Raw genomic sequence first — 23331 nt, 5'->3', positions numbered from 1 at the left:
GATGAGAATGCGAAAGAGATAGGTAAAGGAGATTGGGAGTGCCATGCGTGGGGATGCATCATGTAGGGTGCCTGGAGTCTGGGAGACCAGTCGGGATGATAGGGTGTAGGGATGAGACCTGAGCTCCAGCAGTGGCGGCAGGAAGGACAGAGGGGCAGAAAGGCAGGGTTCAGCCTCATGCTCCTCTGTTCTCATCTCCTTTCAGAAACACAATGCACAACATCCGTGGCAACAAGCAGGCCCAGGCAACAGGCCATGAACCTCCAGGGGAAGATTCTCCACAGAGTGGGGAGCCTCAGAGGGAGGAGCAGCCCTTGGCCTCTGACCCCACCACCCCAGGTGAGCCTCTGTCCAGGGCTGAGCTGCCTTCAGGGACCAGCTCCTCACGGCTGGCACAAGTGCCTTCTTTCCTTCCAGCGAACCAGCATTTGTGTGTTTGTGTGTGTCTTAGTTGGCTTGGGCTACTTACTAAAACACCATAGACTGTGTGGTTTAAATAGCAGACATTTATTTCTCACAGTTGTGTGGAGGCTGGGAGGTCCAAGATCAAGGTGCTGGCAGATTCAGTGTCTGGTGAGGGCTCCCTTCCTGGTTTGCACATGGCCGCCTTCTCACTGTGTGCTCACGTGGCTGAAAGAGCTCTGGTCTCTGCTGCTTCTTCTAAGGGTACTGATCTTATCAGGGGCTCCACCCTCATGACATTAAATCTGATCACCTCCCAAGGGCCCCACCTCTTAATACCACCACTCTACTAAAAATACAAAAGTTAGCTGGGCATGGTGGCCAGTGCCTATAATTCCAGTTACTCAGGAGGCTGAGGCAGGAGAACCACTTGAACCTGGGAGGCAGTGGTTGCAGTGAGTCGAGATTGCACCACGGCACTCCAACCTGGGTGACAGAGTGAGACTCTGTCTCAAACATAACCAAAAACAAATGTACACGTGTGATAAAATGACATAGACCTACGCACACATGTTGTACCAACACCGGTTTCCTAGAATTGATAGTGTACTATAGCTGTGTAAGATGTCACCATCGGGGGAAGCTTGGTGAAGAGCACTTGAGACATGTCTGCACTATCTTTGCAACTTCCTATGAGTCTATAATTTTTTCAGAGTAAAAAGTTAAAATAAGGCTGGGCATGGTGGCTCATGCTTGTAATCCCAGCACTTTGGGAGGCCAAGGCTGGAGGATTGCTTGAGCCCAGGAGTTCAAGGCGAGCCTGGGCAACACAGGGAGACCCTGTCTTTACAAAAAAAAATTAAAAAATTAGCTGATCGTGATGCGAGCCTGTAGTCCCAGCTACTAGGGGTGCTCAGGTGGGAGGATCACTTGAGTCAGGGAGGTCGAGGCTGCAGCGAGTCATGATCATGCCTGGGTGACAGTGAGACGCTGTCTCAAAAAAAAAAAAAAAGAAGAAGAAGAAAAGAAAAAGCACCCTTTGGAGGAATCAGTGCCTGTCAAAGCCCCAGAGAGCATAACAAGCAGTCCAAGGGAAGGCCAGTGCTATATCGGATCAATCATCATCATTATAACGCTAGCAGTTACTTTGTGCCAGTGCTGCAGTAAGCATTTTTTTTTTTTGGTAATAACTTTATTAAGATATATTCATATACTGTACAATTCACCCATTTAAAATGTGTAATTCAGTGGCTTTCTGTATATCCACAGAATTATGCAACCGTCACTATAATCAATTTTAGAACATTTTCATTACCCCAAAAAGAAACCTGTACTCTTAGTCATCAACCATAATCCCCACTGCCCCATAACGCTAGGTGGCCACAACCTTTCTTTCTCTATGGATGTGCCTGTTCTGGAGATCTGCTGTGAATAGAATATACCATGGAATATACCATGCTGTGACTGGCTTCTTTGACTTAGCAGAATCTTTTCAAGTTTTATCCGTGTGTACCAAGCACTTTACCTACATTGACCTATTTAATTCTTACAGCAACTGGAACTGTGTGTATTGTTGTTATCCTCATTCAATAAATAAGGAAAGTGAGGCATGGAAGGGTGGAGTGACTTGCTCACGGCCACAGAGTGAGTGACAGAACAAAATCTAATATATAAAGGAGATAAAAGCAGAGTTGAGGCCTGAGTGGGAGTCTGGACTCCTCCTCTGCTCCTCTTACTCCACCTTCCCCTCCCGGTCAGTCGTTGAGGCACTCCCATGAAATCCAGGGCACTGATTGAACGCCACTGTCTTAGACTTCATTTTCTCTAATTATAAACTGGGCACTGTGAGGCCTGCCCTGCCTTTCCTCAGAGTTGGTGCACAGTCGTGTATCAAAGGGCAGCAAGCGCTACAGGGAACCTCCCTGCTCCCCTAGACCCCATAACAGGAAGGAGAAAGAGGTACTACATATTTCTGAGCTCTGTGGGCTGCCTTGTACCCATTGTAGCCTGATTTCTCTTCGATCTGGAACAAGACTGTTCTGGTTTTGCACTCAGCAAGGCACTGTTGTTTTGTTTGTTTTGAGTCAGAGTCTCGCTCTGTTGCCCAGGCTGGAGTGCACTGGCATGATCTCGGCTCACTACAGCCTCTGCCTCCTGGGTTCAAGCGATTTCTGGCTAATTTTTGTATTTTCAGTAGAAATGAGGTTTCACGATGTTGGCCAGGGTGGTCTCTAACTCCTGACTTCACGTGATCTACCCGCCTCGGCCTCCCAAAGTGCTAGGATTACAGGCGTGAGCCACTGCGCCTGGGCAATCTAGGTACTGTTTTTGCACTCAGTGTCTGGTTCCTGTCACCTACTGGAGTAACTCGTTATCTGTTCAAGACTGTTTGGCCAGCCCTTGGCCTGGTCTCATGCTATGTCATTTGGCCTATCCCCAAAGCCCTGTGTGTCCCCTATCCTGGGATCCCATACCACATTCTTATTTTCAATACCTTTAACACTTTAGTCCCCAAAAATAGGTAATAGTTTACTAAAATGCATACTCATACAAATGAGTGATTTGGGTTAGGAGATTTAGATAGGATCAATTTATGATCCTACAAAATATCTGACGGTAGGCAGTAAATGTGGCTTTAAGCTCAGCAGCCAAGGCAAAGAGGGAAATGCAAGCAGCTAGATTATTTCCAGTGTCCATAAGACTAAAAACATATTTTCTTATAAGAAGCAAAGCTTTTCTTGGAAGTTCCTAGGGCTGAAGGGAATTTCTTCTGCTGGGGACTCATAATAGGCATGATGTATATATCCCATGTGAACAAGCTTCTCAAGGACCCTTGGCCACATAATCAGGTCATTAAATGTCCCTTGATGCAGGCTGATGGCAGAGACCAGAAGCACAACTGGGTCAGGGCAGGACAAGGCAACCCAAGGGAATGATTCTCTGATGTTGGGTTTGATGTAAGAATAAAATTTTAATGACTTGAAAATAGTGGGTGGCAAACACTTTTTGTAAAGAGCCAGATAGTAACGATTTGAGGCTTTGTGGGCCATGGGGTTTCTGTTTTAAGCACTCAGTTCTGCCTTTGAGGAGTAAACACAGCATTAGACAGCACATAAACAAATGGGCATGGCTGTGTTCTAATAAAGCTTTATTTATAAAAGCAGGCTGTGGGCTGGATTTGGCCTGTGAACCATAGGTTGTCACCCAGGAGATAAAAGGGCTATGCATCCTTGAGACAATCAGCTGTGGGGGGAATATGTCTCTTAACTTAGCTTGGAATAAGAAGAATCAAGTTAAATGTTTGAGCTATTCTCTGGAGCAAGAATGCAGAGTACAGGCATTCATTCTGTGTTCCTATCATCAGACAGATTTGTGTGCTTTGAAAATCTCCTAGCACATAGAGGTGGGATCCTGAAATAAGGAACAGAACATCCTGCCAGGGCTTGTGCCCGAGGAGAAAGTCACTTGGCAAACACCAGCAGGGTGGCATGAGAGACCCATCCAGGCTGGGTGGGATCTGAAGGAAGGAGATAGGCACAGTTTAGCAGATGGGCCAGCACAGTGCAATAACGTTTATGTAGGCCAGTGGTTCTCACAGTCTAACCCCCGGACAAGCTGTGTCAGCATCACCCAGGAACTTTTTAGAAGTGCAAATTCTCAAGCCCTGCCCCAGACCTATTAAATTCAGAGCTCCGAAATTAGGGCCCAACCATCCGCATTTGAACAAGCCCTCCAGGTGCTTCTAAAGCAAGCTCAGGTTTGAGAACTGCTGATGTCATCCATCATAACTTCTGCGTTTCTCCTCTTGAGCAGGGAGAGAGCCAGAGGATTCTCCAAAGCCAGGACCCAAGTCTTCTCTGACTATCAGTTTTGTTCAGAAAGCCAAGCGCCAGAACAACACCTTCCCATTCTTTTCTGAAGGAATCACATGGAACCGAACTGCCCAGGAGAAAGTGGCAGCCTTGGAGCAACAGGTTCTGATGCTCACTAAGGAGCTGAAGTCTCAGAAGGTGAGGTCTGGTCCCAGAGAGGCCCAGGTTCCAGTGGACCCCTCCAGTTCCTGGAGCCTTTTGAACAAACTAGATGGGATGCAGTAGCCCTGCTGGGCACCAGCAGGTGTGGTCTTTAAAGGCCAGCAGGCACTAGCTCTGGTGTTTAAAGGCCAAACTGCGGAAGGTTGAAATATGCTGTTGATTACTCAAGAACCTAATGTCACTCAAAGCAAGTCACAAAAGGGCATCAAGGGCAGGTATCTCTGGAGATCTACTCTAATAACTGTCTCTTGGACCCCTCCTGGAGGGCATGCATCGTCTCACCCCCTACCCAGAAAATGACAATATTTAGAGGCAGGTGATCTGGATCTAGGGTCATGGGAGAAGCTGTCGATAGAACTGGGGGGAGGCTTTGACCTGGCAGCTGATATCTGGGCACAGATATCTGAATGACTGTCACGAGACTGTCACAGGAGAAAGCAAACAAGCAGCATGTGTGTGCCCAGTGCTAAGCCAGGACCAACACAGAACAGTGACAGGAATATCTGGGCTTAATATGGTAAGAAGTGAATTATGAGAGTTACAAAAGGGAAGAGCTATATAGTCATTGTAGAAAACAGATCTCACACACACAGACATTAAAACTACTCCAAAATCCTACATCCCAGAGAGCAAATGGTATTAAAAGCCAGGGGCTACCTTATGAAGTAATGAGAGTCCCAGGGCGGGGATGTGAGGGGGTTTCGGCTCCGGGTGGGAGCCCCTCTTTAGAGTGATAAAAGTGACTAAGGCAGTTACATAAATCCCAAGGGTGGGGCCTGGTGGGGCCTGGTAGGGCCTGTGGTGGCAGTGGTGGGCTCCACTGAGGGCCTAGACTGCTTTTCCTCCAGAGAAAGGCCTCAGCTTTTGTGTTTGAACTTTGGCTGCTTGGAGGCCCTTTCTGCTTTGTGTCCCAGTCCTGACTCCAGAGGACTTAGGCTGGGGAGGTGGGGCTTATGCCCTATTACCTTCTGAATACTTATCACTTGTACATTTCTTTTCTTTTCTGCCCTGTTTTGGGGGGAAGAAATCTAGAAAAAATGCTCTCCCTATACCTGGTTTGGCCCCTCGTCTGCCTTTTCTGCCCCTAAGCAGTGACCACTGTCAGCAGATCTCAAGGGAACTGGCAGAGGCTTCATTCCTGGCATGTCAGGAGTTACTTTTTTTTTTTTGAGATGGAGTCTCACTCTGTCATCCAGGCTGGAGTGCAATGGTGCAGTCTTGGCTCACTGCAACCTCCACCTCCTGGGTTCAAGCAATTCTCCTGCCTCAGCCTCCCAAGTAGCTGGGATTACAGGCGACTGCCACCATGCCCAGCTAATTTTTTTTTTTTTTTTGTATTTTTATTAGAGACTAGGTTTCACCATGTTGCAAGGCTGGTTTTGAACTCCTGACCTCAAGTGATCTGCCCGCCTCAGCCTCCCAAAGTGCTGGGATTACAGGCGTGAGCCACCGTGCCTGGCCAGGAGTTACATTTAATGAAGCAACTGGTGATCAGAGATTAGCGTTCTCAAAGGAGGGGGCTCATTTATTCATATGTTCTTAACTCATGTGTTTATTCACCAAATCTTTATTATCTTTATATCACCAAATCTTTATTAAGGGCCTGTTATGTGCAGGTAGTGTTCCAGGTGCTGAGAAAGAACAATGAGCAAAAGGCACAGGCTCTGCCCTTATAGGGCTTGCATTTCATGGCAGAGACAGACATTAAACAAAGCACCCAAATGTGTAGTTATACCATGTGAAGTCCCGTCTGCTGCTGCTTAGCAGCCCGGCTGTCTTTTCCTCCTGTCATCATGGTGCTCCTGTTGTGAGGCTGCTGGACACTCCTGAGAGCTGAGAGGGCGTGAAACAGAGCCACAGCAGCTACTCGATCCCTGGACTGGTAGAGCTTAAATCCCAAACCCAAACCTGGAAAGGAAAAGAAATCCTGAATATATGGGCAACCTCCCTTGACACAGTCTTTCTTTCTAATACATTACAAATTGTCAGATGAAGTAGAAAGGCCCCGGGAGACCTAGATTTCATGAAAGTTTGCCCCTGATTGCTCTGCATCTCTGGGGGACTCGTCATTCTTCAAAAAATAAAGGCAAGATTCTTGGCGATTAATAAGGGTTGCCCAGGCTATTGACAACTCCCACATATTCAGAGGGAAATTGTCAGGAGGAAGTTGTTGACGTATTGAAGAATCTGGATTTTTTTTTCACCAGGTAACCTTCCACCAGACCTCAACTTTGTGTCCTGGGACAGACGGTCAAAAGGAGAATGAGTTGTGATTTATTTAGTTTATCTATTTATCGTGCAATATGAGTGGATTTGTGTGTTCTTCAACCCATTCCACAAATGCACTTCAGTCTTCAGGATGATTCAAAGCACCGGCCTTTAAATAAGACAGCACAGGCTCAAATTCTGGCCCTAAGAAGTTTCTTAACCTCTCTAAGCCTCAGTTTCCTCTTCTGTAAATGCAGTTACAGCCATGTTTACTGGAGAGACCTGTGCCCAGATTCATAAAGCCCAGTACCTGGCACCCAGCAGCTGCCCAACAGATTCAGGCTCTGGTTGTTCTGGCAATTACTGCAGCCCTCCTTACCCTCCATGTCGATCTCTTCCTGCCCTACAAGCAGCGAGGTGCCCTGCTGAGGGGCTCTGAGACAGGCGGGAAGTGAGAGCCCATCAGTGCCTCCAGGAAATGTGCCGTGGGGCCATCGCAGTGATCAGGGAACTTCGGTCTTTATTCCACATTAGGAAGGGAGGAACGGCAGTCCTGTCCTCTAGGGTTTCAACTATAGCCCAGATACTGAAACCAAAGAGGTGAGACAGAAAAAGCCAGCACAACTTCTGGGTGCCCAGTGGTGCCCCCAGGCACTCAGAATGCTGCTGGGAGAGCCGCTGTGCATCTGAGACCCTCATTAGAGTCCCATCCATCAGTTGGGAAGATAGGCACCTGGACTCCCAGGAGCTGCCCCTGCGAGGTACCTTCCTGCGTTTCTTTAGTGGGAAGGCACCTCCTGTCTGCCTCAAGCTTCAGGATGACATGGGAATTCGGCGTCTTATCCTGGCTCACCTGGCCATTGCCAATGGCTTTAGTGACTCTTTAGGACTTTCTATCTCAAACACTGTGAGATGCTCTTGAGAGCACACTGGGGACAAATCCCTGCCCTTGGGCACCTCACCATCTAGTAGGGCACCTCACTTCTCTAGTAAGAGAAGATGTGAACACGGGAACTGCTGGCATGAAGCGCGGCCCCAGGACTGTGCTGAGCTTTCCCGTGTGTTTTCTCTGTCCTTACAATAGTTGTCATCCCCTTTCTCTGAAAAGGAAACTGAGGTTCTCAGAGCGCCTGCATGCTCAGGGTCTCCCAGAGGCTGAGCCAGCATTTGAGGAGCTCAGAGGAGTTGGGTGACTCGCCCATGCTCAGGCAGCTGGAAAAGCCAGGATTGGGGCCCTAACCTCCTTCTCCAGGTCTAGTGGCTGGGCTGCCTCCTCTCCTCCATAATCTCTTGGTGAGTCCCAGTATGAGACACAAGCACCAAAAGTGCTCTTGAGAAAAAAATGAATGCACTCCCTGTGTACCCCCTGGTGTCATATCAAACCACGGGGCGACTCCAATACCCATTAAGCCATTATCTGTCCCCGCACCTGCAGCACTGGCCCCACAAGAGGTTTGGGCTCTAGGAGATAGCACCAGATGGCTGACTGGCCGGGGACTGACCCTTGGAGTTGACAGAACTACACCCAGCCTGAAGACCGTCTGCTCTGGCAGATGGAAGGCTGTTGTCTGTGGTGATGTTGGCCATCTGTTGGCGGCTGGGAATGATGAACCCCTCTGGAACCCTGCCTGCGGCCCTCTGGGGCCACCTTAGTTCAATCAGGATTACTGGGTAAAGGAACGTAATTTTTTAGCAAACTTGGTGGGGCAACCTGCAGCCTCTTACTTTCCTAGAACTCTAGCCAAAAACTTCAGAGGACATGAAAGAGGGCTGGGAGGTACCTTGGGCATGTCAGCTTGGGGAGGGGCACTTGGCACTTTCTCTCTCATGCTAGAGGCAGTTCTGAGTGGAGGAGGAACCGTTAGCCCCATTCATGAGAAAGCAGAGGTTCAGTGAAGAGGCCCCCGAGCCACCCTCCTGAGAGTCACCTCATTAGATACACCCCCACGGATCCAGAATGGGAACCAAGGCCTGTGAACTCCAAAGCCCATGCCCCTTCATCTGACCCCTGTAGGGCCCACCACTGATGAAAGTAGCAATGCTCTAAAAAGATAAAGGGTTATTTTTTAAAGATGATTTATTGACTTTTAAAAATTTAAATAAAATAACAGCTTAAGACCAGGTATAAAAATCTGAGATGAACCAAACAACTCGATTGAGAGATATTAAAAGTACTACTTGGGCCGTGCATGGTGGCTCATGCCTATAATGCCAGCAGTTTGGGAGGCTGAGGTGGGAAGATCTCTTGAGCCTAAGAGTTCAAGACCACCCCGAACAATGTAGGGAGACCCTGTTTCTACAGAAAATAAACTAATTAGCTGGGCATTGTGATGCATGCCTCCCAGCTTCCAGGGAGACTGAGGCAAGAGAATCACTTGAGCCCAGGAGGTTGAGGCTGCAGTGAGCTGTGATTGCACCGCTATACTCCAGCCTGGGCAACAGAGTGAGACCCTGTTTCAAAAAAAAAAAAAAAAAGCTTCATTTCATCAACCCCTCTATTTTTAAGAATTGGTCCTAAGACATTGCTTATAATCCAGACTTTAGGTTTCCTGAATTCATGATATTCTCACTCCTCATCTTACAGGTCCTACTGAGGCTCCCTCCCTCTGCCCTGGTTCCTTTCTTTCAAGCCTATTTTATTCTGGTACAAGAATTCTGGGGGTTGGAGGAGAGCCTCCTGGGCTGTTGTCTTGGTCTTAGATTCTGGGAGCCAAATGCAATAAGGAGACAGCTAGATGTAATGAAATGAGCTTTGGAGTCAACTCCCCAAAACTGAGGGAAAGACACCCACCTGGTTCTGCTCCTAGGGCAAGTCTGAACAATGATGTCTGTTGGTTATTTTACTGGGCAGTCATCCAAGGTAATCTCCAAGTCTCAGCTGAAGCAGAAAATGGCCTAGGCTCCCAGTTATCCTGGAGCCACAGGAATGTTAATCTCTCTCCACTGAGCCCTGAGAAGCTGACTTCTTCATTCTGAACATTCCAAACATTCCCTTTTGGTTTGCAATCACTGTGCTGTCCTCACCCCACCTTCCTGCCACACCCCAGGGCTCCCACAGCTCCATGGTAGTTCTTTCCTTCCTCCAGCTCTTTACTGGGGCTGTGGCTTGGCCACATTCAGAGGGCTGTCCCTACCCTCATCTCCCACCTGCTGCTTGGCCATCTCTGGCCCTTCTCATTCTTCACGGTTTCATTTAAATGCTCTGGACTGGTATTCCCCGCAACCTTCACCCCAGACAGAAGTCATTTCTTTTCCCACAAACACCCTTGTTCCCCTGACTTGCAGTAGATCATTCCACTGAGGTGGGTCACATTCATTCCCACCAGCCTTTGCAGTCCTTGGAGGTGGGAACTCTCACCAGTCCCTGTCTGGGCCACAGCACCTGGCTCAGGGCCTGGCCTGGCACCCAGTGGTGCTCGGTAAAGGTTGGACAGATGGATGGGCGTGTGAAAGGAAAAGAGAACCTGAGAAAGGATGGTCACTAGCCCTAAGGTTTCAGAAGATGCAGGCTAAGGTGGTCTTGTCATTAGCTTCTCCAAAAAAGTCATGGTTTCTGGCAGTTCTCCTCTAATATAGAATTGTTCTTAGCAAATAAGCCTATGCAGCCAATCCATTTGTTTTAATACTTTGGTATGGTATAGTTGACATGTCTCTAGGAAACCATGTTTTTCCAAATGAGAAGCACAGAGCAGGGCCGTGTTGCTTGAAAGTCATACCTACCTGGTATGAGGTCCACGTGGGCCTGGCTGCTGATGTCTTGATCCTGGCCCAGAATGAATTTACATCCCTGCTTTAGGGCAGATAGGCCTGAGTCCAGGCATGGCCCTCCCTGGGGACATTACAGGCTTAAAGGCACAGGGAGCTGAGCAGACCTTGAGTTCCTGTGTGAATCAGTTGACCCTGCTGAGGAATAAATCAAGCTCTGTTGTTTCTGAAATTTCTAGAGTTCCTTCCACCAGCTTTGCAGGCATCAGCTGGTGGGCTGGAGGGAACTAGACACAAATGGGTGGAATGAGGCCCTCTGTGCGTGGCTTTACATGGGGATTGCCAGTGTATTTCCTCTTTAATGCTGCCTCAATTTGATTGGTAGTGACTAGATGCTATATTGAGAAGGATTCTGAGGCCTCAACTAGGCTGTGCAGGAAGAAGTATGGGAGATGAACTAATAATGTCTGCCACAGGGATGATGAGGGAAAAGTAATGCCACATAGCTGCCACCCCTGGTTTTCTTAGTGACTGAGCACAGGCTTTGGAATCTGGCCAGTTGAGACTGAATTCCACTCTACTCTCTGCTGGGCCTCAGTTTGTTCATCCCTGAAATAGATGTGTATATGTCAGGGTATGGGTTCAGCTGCTGTAACAAAAACATCTCCACTGGGCATGGTGACTCACACCTGTAATCCCAGCACTTTGGGAGACCAAGGTGGGCAGATCATTTGAGTCCAGGAGTTTGAGACCAGCCTGGCAACATGGCAAAACCCCATCTCTACAAAAAAAAAAAATACAAATATTAGCCTGGTGTGTTGGCATGTTCCTGTGGTCCCAGCTACTTGAGAGGCTAAGGTGGGAGGATCAGCTGAGCCCAGGAGATTGAGGCTACAGTGAGCCATGTCCGTACCACTGCACTCCAGGCTGGGTAACAGAGTGAAATGCTGTCTTAAAAAAAAAAAAAAGGTTCAAAGCACTGTGGCCCAAAACGAGTGAGAAGTTTCTCACTCACATTAAAGAACCCAGAGGTAAGTGAGTAACTCTGAGCTGGCGAGCAGCCCTTTCTCAACACGTACCTTCTGCTGTGGCTCTGAGGCGGCCATGCTAGTTCCTGCCACTTCCCAGCCAGAAGCAAAGAGAACTGGACCAGGGGAGCATGTGTCTACTGGTTTTAAAGGTAGGACCCAGAAGCTGCCCATCTCACTTTTCATTTCCCATTTAGGCAGAACAGTCACTGGGCTACACCTCACCATGGCTTGGCTGGGACATGCAGTTTGAAGCTGGGGAACCATGTGCCCAGCTAACACTCACTTGAACAGAGAAGGAGAAAGTGTCAGGATGAGATGCCGCAGGGATGCTGCTGGGCACCTCTCAGGGTGGTTAGGAGAACTACTGATAACATATGCCCCGCTCTGGCGCCCAGCAGGCCCTCCCTGAGCTCACAAGATGCTTCCCTCTTCCTGTCCAGGAGCTGGTGAAGATCCTGCACAAGGCACTGGAGGCCGCCCAGCAGGAGAAGAGGGCGTCCAGCGCATACCTGGCGGCGGCTGAGGACAAGGACCGGCTGGAGCTGGTGCGGCACAAAGTGCGGCAGATCGCGGAGCTGGGCCGGCAGGTGGAGGCTCTGGAGCAGGAGCGGGAGAGCCTGGCGCACACAGCGAGCCTGCGGGAGCAGGAGGTGCAGGAGCTACAGCAGCACGTGCAGCTGCTTATGGACAAGAACCACGCCAAGCAGCAGGTCATCTGTAAGCTCTCTGAGAAGGTCACCCAGGACTTCACGCACCCCCCTGACCAGTCTCCTTTGCCCCCGGACGCTGCCGACAGGGACTTCCTGAGCCAGCAGGAGAAGATCGAGCACCTGAAGGTAGGGGCCTTCCCTCCAGGGCTTGCCGTTCCTGCGGGTCCTCTGCCCTGGCCTTCAGGGTAGGGGTGCTCTCCACCCCTAAGGTTTGCTAGGTGAAGTGGGGGATATCCCTTCATCCTAGAATATTTACATTAGAAACACATCTTGATGGGAATATTACTCTACGCTTCTTCACTTTCTTCACCACAAGGCCCAGTGCAGTTTGCCTGGGCCTTGATTGACCCATTAACCAGTAGCCCTGGTATCCTGGGCTACTGCAACGTGAAGGTGCCTCTAGATTATCAAATGAGAGATGAAAGCCCAAGACTAGCTGAGTGTGGGGCCTGGCCTGGTCAGCCTCCCTTAGTGCCATCCCAGTGCACCCGAGAGCCCTAAGGGGCCAGCACAACCCTCCCCGCACGGTCCTGTGCCCGCACACCATACAGATGACCTGCAACTGGCAATAGTCACCGCTCCCATCTGTAGAATTTATAGGGTGTTTCCTGTGTGCCAGGCACTGCCCTCGGTGCTTCGCCGCATTTAGTCCTCGTGCCAGCGCTGTGAGGTGAGGCAGCCACTGGTGTGCTCCCCCTTTACAGATGTGAATGCTGAGGCTGAGAAAGGTTAAGGAGCTTGCCCAGGGTCATGTGCTGAAGAAGTGGGGGAGCTGAAGTTGGGTTGGAGCTCATGTCTGCGGAGCTCCAGTCCATGTCTGGACTGTCTGCTCTGCTGCCACTTCTAGCTACTGCCACCATGCCTGCTCCCCCTTTCCTCCCCTTCTTTCCCCTTCTCTGTCCCTATCTTTCCCTAGGCTTCCCTATCCCACAGGGACCAGTGGTGTCACAGGGGGTAGGAACTTTATGTGAGGTGTGTTGCCTGCCATGACCCGCAGCCTCCTCTCTAAAGGGTTGTGACAGGAACTGTCCCACTGGGAGGCCTGTGACTGTGGAGCGCACCCGTAGCCCCCACTGTCCCTAAAGGGAGCCATACAACCAGGGTTCGTCCTGCCCCAAACCCTGCCACTCACAACCACATATGTACAGTCAGATGCCATATAATAATGGGCTGCATATGTGGTGGTCCCATAAGATTACAATGGAGCAGGAAAATCCCTATCACATAGTGACTTCATAGCCGTTGTAACATCATAGCACAACACGCTACCTTATCTATGTTTACATGTGTTTAGGTACACAAATGCCATTATGTGACAGCCACCTATGGTATTCAGTACAGTAACAGGTGCACAGGTATGCAACCTCGGAGCAATAGACTACACCATCTAGCTGGGTGTGTAGTAGGCTAAATCACCTAGGTTTGTCTACGTCCACTCTATAATGTTAGCACAACAATGAAATCAACCAGCGGATCACAAGGTCAGGAGTTCGAGACCATCCTGGCTAACACAGTGAAACCCCGTCACTACTAAAAATACAAAAAATTAGCTGGGTGTGGTGGCGGGCACCTGTAGTCCCAGCTACTCGGGAGGCTGAGGTAGGAGAATGGCGTGAACCTGGGAGGCGGAGCTTGCAGTGAGTCGAGATTGGGCCACTGCATTCCAGCCTGGGCGACAGAGTGAGACTCCATTGTCAAAAAAAAAAGAGGAGGAGGGGGGAAGAAATCACCTAATGATGCATTTCTCAGAGTGTATCCTCATCATTAAGCGACACGAGACTGTACATATAGACATATAACCTTGAGAACTCTCGTGCTACTCTATCAAGGAACTAGTGGGTGAGGGCAGATGGAGAAAGAAAAAAGAAAAAGAAATCAGGAAGCTTTTGAGAGAAAAACTCTCAGTGAGCAGTGTTGAAGAGTGGCCACCACCCAAGCTTTGAAGTCTGACTGACCTGTTTGGCTGTTGGCTCTGCCTCTTTCTAGCTGTGTGACTTTGGGCACGTTATCTCACCTCTCTTCAAATAGCCCAACTAGTCCTCTTGACTAGGGCTGTTAGAAGGACAAAGGAAAAGGACGTGAAACCTGATTCACTTCCCTTTCATTCAGCAAAGACCGAAAACCCACATAACCAGTTCCTGAATCTTTTCCTTTATTTAGTCTGAAATCAGAGATTCTTTTGGGTTAAAATGAAACATAACCTTTCCAATGCAAATGCAGCTAGATGATTAGAAAGCTCTCAGCCCTCCACACAGCAGAGAAAATGCTTCCATCTGATTGCTTTTCTACCCTGCCTGCCCCCAGCCAGGCGTCTTCCTCTTCTTTCCACCCATACTGCCAGAATCGACTATGCAAGCCCTGGTGGCGCAGCACAGGGGTCAGAAAGATTTGTGGTGGCGCACGCCTGTGTTCCCATCTACTCTGGAGGCTGAGGTGGGAGGATCGCTTGGGCCCAGGAGGTGGAGGTTGCAGTGAGCTGAGATCGTGCCACTGCACTCCAACCTGGGTGAAGGAGTAAAACACCATCTTAAAGGAAAAAAAAATTAAAAAAGAAAGAAAAGGAAAAAGAATCAAAAAAAAAAAAAAGAGAGAGAGAGAGAACGCTAGATCAGCCAGGTGGCTTCAGACAGCCTGAGAGTTGATTGTAATCATGGACTCACTAGGAGACTGAGTGTGCCCCTGAATTTACATATTCAGGAATTTTCTTGATCAGTGAGCTCAGCTACATGGAGACTCTGGGTATGTGATTCACATTAACCAAGTATACACTAGTGGATGATCCTCAGAGGCCCAGTGTTTTGTGCTTTGTGCTTTAAAGGGTTGCATAAGGCCAAGTGTGGGTGGCTCACACCTGTAATGCCAGCATGTGGGGAGGCTGTGGCAGGAGGATTACTTGAGGCCAGGAGTTAGAGACCGGCCTGGGAAACATAGCGAGAGCCCATCTCTACAAAAAAATAAAAAAATTAGCCAGGCACAGTAGCATGTGCCTGTAGTCCCAGCTACTTGGGAAGCTGAAGCTAGAGGATTGCTCAAGCCCAGGAGTTCGAGACCAGCCTAGGCAACATAGCGAGACCCTGTCTCTAAAAAGAAATAAAATAAATTCGCTAGGCATGGTGGCACCCGCCATAGTCCTAGCTACTCGGGAGGCTGAGGTGGGAGATCACTTGAGCCGCCCAGGAGTTCGAGGCTGAAGTGAATTGTGATACTCCAGCCCAGGTAACAGAGTAAGACACTGTCTCTATAAAAAAAAAAAAAAGAGAGAGAAAAGAGAAAGAGTTGCATGTAGTTGGTGTTCCTTATCTTTCAGCTTTTAGAAGACCCATCAAATATCCATTGTCTTGAGTCTGAGGATAGAGAGTGTTCAGGTTTCCTGCCTGCCCTGTGATTGAGGAACCCAACTTTAAGAAATGCCCCCTTGTTATTCAGACTTTGGTTTTGAGAACAGGATCACTGACCTCTTGAATATCAGATCAGGAAAGACTCAGAAATCTAGTCTGCCCCACTCCTTTTCTGGCAGGGACAGCTAAGCTGGGGTGAGGGGGAAGGACTGGCCCAGGGTCAGGCAGCAAGAGGCAGGGCTGCAGCTAGAACCTGGCCTCCCACGCCCGGGCCACCGCCTTCCACAAAGCACAGGGCCTAGTCCACGGGCATGGCCCAAAGAGAATTCCCGGGCTCCCACTTCCTGTAAAGGCAGGCAGGCTGGCTCTCTTCTTCCCCAGTCCCCCTTCTCCAGAGTTTTCCTTCTTTCATTCCACTGGTGACTGTCCTATGGCTTTTCTCTTTTCTGAGGTTTCTCTTTTTCCTCCCTACAGTTCTGAGCCAAGACGAACACTCAAGGTAGGGCACCGAGCTGGAGGGAGAGGTACTGCCCGACGCCGCCCACTGCCACTGCTGTTCCAGGCTGTGCTCACTCTGCCTCCCTGTCTGGCGTGTCTGTGCCTTCGCTGGGGCTGGAAGCAGGGTATCTTATGTGACAAAAGCCTTCTTTCCAAAGCCTTAGAAATACCAGCGTGTGACCGAGCATGGTCGCTTGCCCCTGTAATCCAGTGCTTTGAGAGGCCACGGTCGGAGGATTGCATGAGTCCAGGATTTTGAGACCAGCCTGGGCAACATAATGAGACCTCGTCTCTACAAAAAATTAAAAATTAATTAGCTGGGTGTAGTGGCGCACACCTGTAGTCCCAACTACTGAGGGGCCTGAGACGGGAGGATCACTTGAGCCCAGGAGGTCGAGGCTGCAGTGAGCTATGATCATGCCATTGCACTCCAGCCTGGGTGACAAAGTGAGACCCTGTCTCTAAAAATAAAAAAGAAAGAAAAATAAATATCCATGAACACGTCTAGGCCTGGGAGGAGGAAGGGGTGGTATCAAGGAGGGAGACCCAGCGGTGTGGAGCAGTGGCCGGCGCCAGAGCTGGGTCTGCTTTCTCTACGCAGTGCCTGTGGGGCAGCTGCCATAGGCTGAACACACCTGGGTTTGGATCCTGGCTCTCTTTCATGACAAGGGGGACTTACTTTCTCTGTGCGTGTTTCCTCATCTGTTAAGTGGGAATTAGGGCACTTTAATATTTATCCCACAGCCTTGTGGATGTGAGGGAGATGGGCCAGGTCGTGGTAGGTCCTTTCCTCCACTGCAGGGGGCTTGTCGTATGTTCCCGGGCATTGGATTCAGAGCTCTGTCAGCCGACTGAGGGGGTGGGTGCAGGGTAGGGAACAGTAGCTCTCGAGCTGTCGTGCAAACTCAGTGAGGGAGACAGTGCTCACGTTGCACTTGCCACATGCCAGACACTGTTCTGAGCCTTTTGCACATATTAACTCACAGACTCTTCTCCCAGCCGCATGAGGCAGTGCTGTTATTATCCTCATTTTCCAGATGAGAGGATGTGGCACAGAAAGGTTAAGTAACTTGTCCAGGGGCTCAGCGGTCAAGATAGAATTGCCACCCAGACAGTGGGGCCACAGCATTCAGGCCACTAACCACCAGGCGGTGCTGGTACATGGCCAACGCCAGCATCTTCAATGTGTTGTTGTACTGTCTGATGGGTGGGAGAGGTCACACGAGCCTGCATGCGTGTAGCCAGAAGACACCAAAGGACAACCAACCCTTGGAGGGCAGGGACTAGAGTGTGGGCATCCGGGTGGATTCCAGCTGGTGGGGAGCTCAGGTGGTGCCCAGCAGGAAGTTTGGTGGTTGGGGCTTTAGAATGAAACAGTCCTGGCCAGGCACGGTGGCTCACACCTGTAATCCTAACACTTTGGGAGGCTGAGGTGGAAGAATTGCTTGAGACCAGGAGTTGGAAAATAGCCTGGGAAACATAGTCAGACCTCGTCTCTACAAAATCAAAAAATTAGCTGGGCGTGGTGGTACGTGCCTGTAGTCCCAGCTACTTGACAGGCTGAGGTGGGAGGATTGCTTGAGCCCAGGAGGTCGAGGCTGCCGTGAGCTATGATCACGCCACTGCACTCCAGCTTGGGCAACAAAGCAAGACAAACAAAAAGTATTAGACAGACCTGGGTTTGGTCACATCTGCCTTATACTGGCTGTGCCTTAGGCAAGTTACCTCCCCTTTCAGAGCCTCTGAGGCCTCGTCTGTTATAGGAATAATAAAAGAACATCCCTTGTAGGATTGCTGGGAGGATGAAGTGAGAGAATATATGCCTCATGGTGTTGGTGAAGGGAGTAATGCAGGAAGCCTGCACAGCGTCTGTATTCATAAGTTTCTATATCTCCAGACACTAAAGTGTTAGACTCCAGAGAGAGTGGGGAGGGGTCCTGGAAAGGCCTGATGCTCATGGGAGACTGGTCCCTGCACCACAAACAAGATTTTCACTTCTTGCCACATAAGAATAGGATATGGGGACCGTGGAGAAGAAGCAGGCAGAAACTTGCCAGCAGAGTGGCTGGCACACACAGCAGCATTTTGGAAAGACAGTGAAGCTGTTTTTTTTATCTAGGTCAGGGACAGGATTGGATAGGTGGAGGAGGGTGGCGCCAGGGGTTGGAACTGCCTGGGTCCAGCCAGGAGAAGGAAGAGAGCAGACTGAGTGGAGGCACAGCCTTTCAGCCTTGGCACAGTGAGAGAGATGAAAGCAGGGGTGGCTGGGGTTGGGGCACCACAGAGAGCCCCAGGGGAGCAGTGAGTCGGGATGACATGATGAAATCAATGGGGAGCATTCGTTCCCTGCCCTGGGAGCAGAGGCCCTTCTAGTGTGTCAGGGTCTGGGCGGAGGGCATCAGCCCCTGGGCATGCATCGGAGCTTCCAGGCTGGGAAGACCTTGGTGATCATCTTGGCCGGAGTGAAGGCCCACACAGGGAGGGCCAGGACCACCTGTGGGCTGTGCACATGTGACCCTGATGAGGAAGTGCCCCAAACTCTGTGTGATGTTCTTCATTTCCAAATCAATCAGGCCATGTTGGAGTCATCCCTGCTGCAGCATCCCTTGCACTTGCCTCTAGCCCATACGACAATGGGAGAGAAAGGGCCTGAGTTTCAGCCAGTAAATACCCTGGAATTGTGAGGTATAGCTCTAAGCATGTGTTAGGTGACTGAACGGCTTCTGTACTGTCCATCTGAGCAGAATTGAGAGCCGCTACTATAGCTGATTCTTCTCTGAGGCTCAGGTCCTTGCTTGAACCTTCCCAGTGCTTGTCCAGCTTCTCCTTGTATGTCCCAGCAGCAGGGAGCTCATTCCCTCCACTGGATGGGCAACTTACAAAAGGCAAACTCAGAGATGTTCATCACAGCATTATTCATAATCAAAAACCAACTGCAAACACCCCGGGCTCAAATTTAAAAATGACAGGAAAAGGATTATGAGTAAGTTCTGGTAAATTCACCCAATAGAATCATCACCAGAGGTTGAAAATGATCATTGGGAAGCTTATGTAGCAACATTGAAAGGTTTTTCAAAGTGACACTGAGTTAATTTTACAGTATGATTATAAATATATGATAAAATATGTTGATTTTAAAAACAAACACTAGTGGAGCACTTGCTTTGTTTTGGTCCCTGTAGTGTTATCACACATTATCTCACTTAGTCTCCCAACTGCCCAGTAGGTTACTTGGTATTTGCCCCTTTTACAGATGAGGAAACAGAGGGTCAGAGTGGTTCAGTGGCCTGCCTGAAGCCTTCCAGCCAGGACATCACCCAGGGCTTAAATTCAGACCTATTGGTTCCTTTACCACATCATGCTGACATCGAGAATAGAGAAGGGGGCTATAAGTAATTTTTTTTTTCTTGCAGACTTCCTCTTCTGTTGCCATTATTGGAAGTTTCCAAAGAAAAGAAGCTTTGGGGGCTCATTTGAGGGTGTGACTCCCCAGGACCAGGGAGATGTTTATGTCCAACTCATAACATACTTCGCTCTCTTCTCCAGGATGACATGGAAGCTTACCGGACCCAGAACCGCTTCCTCAACTCCGAGATCCACCAGGTCACGAAGATCTGGAGAAAGGTGGCTGAGAAGGAGAAGGCCCTCCTGACGAAGGTGTGGGGTGGGGCCCTGTTCCTGCCATCTCCATCCCCAGCCCCTCTGCTGGTCCCCATGCTGCCCACCCCGTCTCACTCTCCTCATTTCCTGTCTGCTGCTCTCCGTCTAAACTGACCCTTGTGAGCAGGGCCCGTATCAGGTTCTTCTCCATTCCCCTGTGGTCTGGTGGCTGAGTCAGTTGTTCAGCAGCGTTCACTAGGTAGCTATGGGGTAGGGACATCAAGACCAATAAGGCTGGTTCCTGCCCGCAAGGAGGGTGTAGACTATCGAGGGAGTGTAACACAATCAAGATGCACTTGGGACCGGGCGCGGTGACTCACGCCTGTAATCCCAGCACTTTGGGCGGCCGAGGCGAGCAGATTATGAGGTCAGGAGATCAAGACCATCCTGGCTAACACGGTGAAACCCCGTCTCTACTAAAAATACAAAAAAAAAAGGCCGGGCGCGGTGGCTCAAGCCTGTAATCCCAGCACTTTGGGAGGCCGAGACGGGCGGATCACGAGGTCAGGAGATCAAGACCATCCTGGCTAACACGGTGAAACCCCGTCTCTACTAAAAAATACAAAAAACTAGCCGGGCGAGGTGGCGGGCGCCTGTAGTCCCAGCTACTCGGGAGGCTGAGGCAGGAGCATGGCGTGAACCCGGGAGGCGGAGCTTGCAGTGAGCTGAGATCCGACCACTGCACTCCAGCCCGGGCGACAGAGCGAGACTCTGTCTCAAAAAAAAAAAAAAAGAAAATTAGCTGGGCAAGGTGGCAGGCGCCTGTAGTCCCAGCTACTCAGGAGGCTGAGGCAGGAGAATGGCGTGAACCCGGGAGGTGGAGCTTGCAGTGAGCCGAGATCGAGACACTGCACTCCAGCCTGGGCAACACAGTGAGACTCCGTCCCCGCCACACCCCCCAAAAAAAGATGCACTTGGGCTTGTGGGATTCTTGGGGGTCCAATTCAAATGTACCTTCTGAATTGAGTCCTAAGGATGAGTTAATGTTACCCAGGCAAGCAGTGGAGAAGGACCTTCCAGAAAAAGAGACAGCATGGTAAAAGATGTGTGGTCTGAGAGGCAGGGGGCAGGGCTGGGGAGAGTGAGACATGAGGCTGGAGATGAGGAGTTTGGAGTTTACTCCAAGGAAACTGGGGAGCTGAAGGATTCTGAGTGGAGAAGTCCTCAATCAGACTTCTGTTCCTGTTCCGAGAAGACTGCTATGACTGCTCAGGAGGGTGGGCTTGAGGAGGTGAGCCTGGAAGTGGGGAGACTGTTTGGAATAGCAGCAGAAATCCCTGAGAAGGGGCCAAGTGCGGTGGCTCAGGCCTGGAATCCCAGCACTTTGGGAGGCCGAGGCAGGTGGATCCTTGGGCCCAAGAGTTCAAGACCAGCCTGGGCAACATGGCAAAGGCCCGCCTCTACCAAAAATACAAAAATTAGCCGGGCGTGGTGGTGCACACCTGTAATCCCAGCTACTCAGGTGGCTAAGGCACAAGAGTCATTTGAACCCAGAAGGTAGAGGTTGCAGTGAGCCAAGATTGTGCCACTACACTCCAGCTTGGGGGGCAGAGCAAGACTCTCTTGGAGAAAAAAAAAAGCAAGCAATCCCTGAAACAGGTGTTAATGGTGGGACTCAGGAAGCAGCCCAGGCGACAGAGGTGGGCACCAGGTGGGATAGGTAGAAGAACAGGCACAGAGGATGGCTTGGAGCTGGTGCCCGGCAAGTGTTTGGAGATGACAACCGGGCAAAGGTGCAGCAGAATTGTTCCCTTGCTGCCACCCCAGGATGAGATAGGATTCGGGGTGGCCCAGAGGTTATAGCAGTGCTTTGAGCAGATTTTCACTGTCCCCATCTCACAAAAATGGAAAACAAGGAACTTGCCTGACTTGCCTAGTACCACCCAGCTTGTATAAATGGAAACACAAAAGTTCAAGGTGAGGCGGGGTTGGGGGGGCAGTGTCCCAAGCAAGGGAAGAGGGTGCAGGAGGGCTGTGAAGTGGGAGGGATGTGTGTTGGAGGAACAGAAAGAGCCTAGGTGGCGGCAGCAGAGGGCAGCCACAAGGGCAGTGTCCGTGCCCTGGGAGCTGCTCAGTCATACCACCTGCCAGGTGCCAGGCACCCTGGGAAGGGCTTTACACACATCCGCTCATCTGATCCTCACCCAAATCCTGAGGCAGACTCTGTATGATCCTCATTTTATGGATGAAGAAGTTAAGGCACAGAAAGGTTAAGTAACTTGCCACAGGCCACACAGCTAGCAGTGGCTGAACCAGGATGGGACCGTAACCTGTGTAAGAGCTTGTGCTGTCTCTGCACACCCCTCTCCTCTTTCTTCTGAACCAGCTCCAACCTGGGCCCGGTCCTCTCTTGCCCGCCTTGCTGAAAACCACTGGCCTCAGGGCCCGTCTCCTTTCCCTTATACGAAGGTCTGGGAGTCGGGAGTGGGGCAGATGAGAGCTGGAAGGGCTGTGCTGCCTAAAGCTGTTCAGGCCTCAGGCTTCTGGGGCCGCCCAGCTCCCACCAGGTAGCCTGACCAGCCCTTCCCTGTTTGCAGTGCGCCTACCTCCAAGCCAGAAACTGCCAAGTGGAAAGCAAGTACCTGGCTGGACTAAGAAGGCTGCAGGAGGCCCTGGGGGATGAAACCAGCGAGTGCTCAGAGCTGCTGAGGCAGCTTGTCCAGGAGGCGCTGCAGTGGGAAGCCGGGGAGGCCTCATCTGACAGCATCGAGCTGAGCCCCATCAGGTGAGCCTGGCGGCCCAGCCAGGGCTGGTCTATGTGAGCTGGCAGCTCCTCCCCAGTTTCCCTGCTGCCAGGTCCTGCCAACCACGTGCAAGTCCTGCACAGCATCACCTCCCCTGATCTTCACATGCATGAGCGTGCTGCTGCAGCTGAGATGGTTCACGCTCAGAGGAGGCAGCCCCCTGCCACAGCCCTACAGTACATTTGCGGCACAGGCTGCCTCCAGAGCCCCGTGCTTTCTGTTTCTCCAGGCTGCCTCCCAAATGTGGCTGCCTCCCAGATGTGCCTGTCAGGGAGGGGAGGCGGGGAGACAAGCAGGTCATCTCCTCTGCACCAAGCCCTTGCTGCACACAGTGGACACGGGCAGTTAAATACAACAGAAAGGAGCGTGGCTATGCTCGAAGGCCCCTGGAGGCTGAGTAGTCCAGTGGCAGAAGCTCGAGCTTTGGAGCCAGTCCTGGCTCTCTCGATGTGTGACAATTCCCTTTACCTTTCTGAGCCTTGTACTCGGCCTCCATAAGATGTGTGCAAAGAGCTGGACACAGTGGCTCACGCCTGTAATCCCAGCACTTTGGGAGGCTGAACTGGGTGGATTACTTGAGGCCAGGAGTTTGAGACCAGCCTGGGCAATATATTGGAAGGAAGGGAAGGGAAGAAAGAAAGAAAAGAAGATACAAGATTTGGGCAAATACACCGGCTTTGCAGGATCATTAGGATTAAATGAGATTGTGCAGGCAGGACATAGAGTGGAGGTGAGTTGAATAAATGAAAGGCCGTCTGGAAGGGGTCCCCAGCTCTCCCACCTCTGCCTGTCATTGGTGCCGTCTGTTCCCCGTCCATCCCTGGGCTTACTGGCTGTGGTAAATGGGGTTCTGTATGCACAGTGCGGGACTCCTTGGGCCTAAGGCTGCATGGAGTAATAAGAGGGTCCTTTATATTTGCATAGAATTAGCAAATATCTCTTGAGCATTTACTGTGTACCAGGCATTATCTAGGCCCCCAGCATCTTTTTTTTTTTTTTTT

At 50.5% G+C, this 23331-nt stretch overlaps 1 protein-coding gene across 4 annotated transcripts in view; it reads left to right on the top strand.

Annotated features, from left to right (window-relative positions):
• TBC1D2 (TBC1 domain family, member 2) overlaps positions 1 to 23331 on the top strand; it is a 72330-nt gene that overhangs the window by 38308 nt on the left and 10691 nt on the right. For all 4 annotated transcript variants that reach the window (XM_011993759.1, XM_011993757.1, XM_011993756.1 and 1 more), the window contains 5 exons: positions 206 to 339; positions 4216 to 4412; positions 11821 to 12216; positions 19473 to 19583; positions 22124 to 22311. In XM_011993759.1, the coding sequence (XP_011849149.1) occupies positions 213 to 339; positions 4216 to 4412; positions 11821 to 12216; positions 19473 to 19583; positions 22124 to 22311 (1019 nt within the window). In that variant the 5' untranslated portion in view covers positions 206 to 212. The remainder of the gene's footprint in view (positions 1 to 205; positions 340 to 4215; positions 4413 to 11820; positions 12217 to 19472; positions 19584 to 22123; positions 22312 to 23331) is intronic.

This window comes from Mandrillus leucophaeus, unplaced genomic scaffold, assembly GCF_000951045.1.
Source record: "Mandrillus leucophaeus isolate KB7577 unplaced genomic scaffold, Mleu.le_1.0 Scaffold433, whole genome shotgun sequence".
NCBI lineage: Eukaryota > Metazoa > Chordata > Mammalia > Primates > Cercopithecidae > Mandrillus > Mandrillus leucophaeus.
This window is presented reverse-complemented; position numbering and strand designations above follow the sequence as displayed.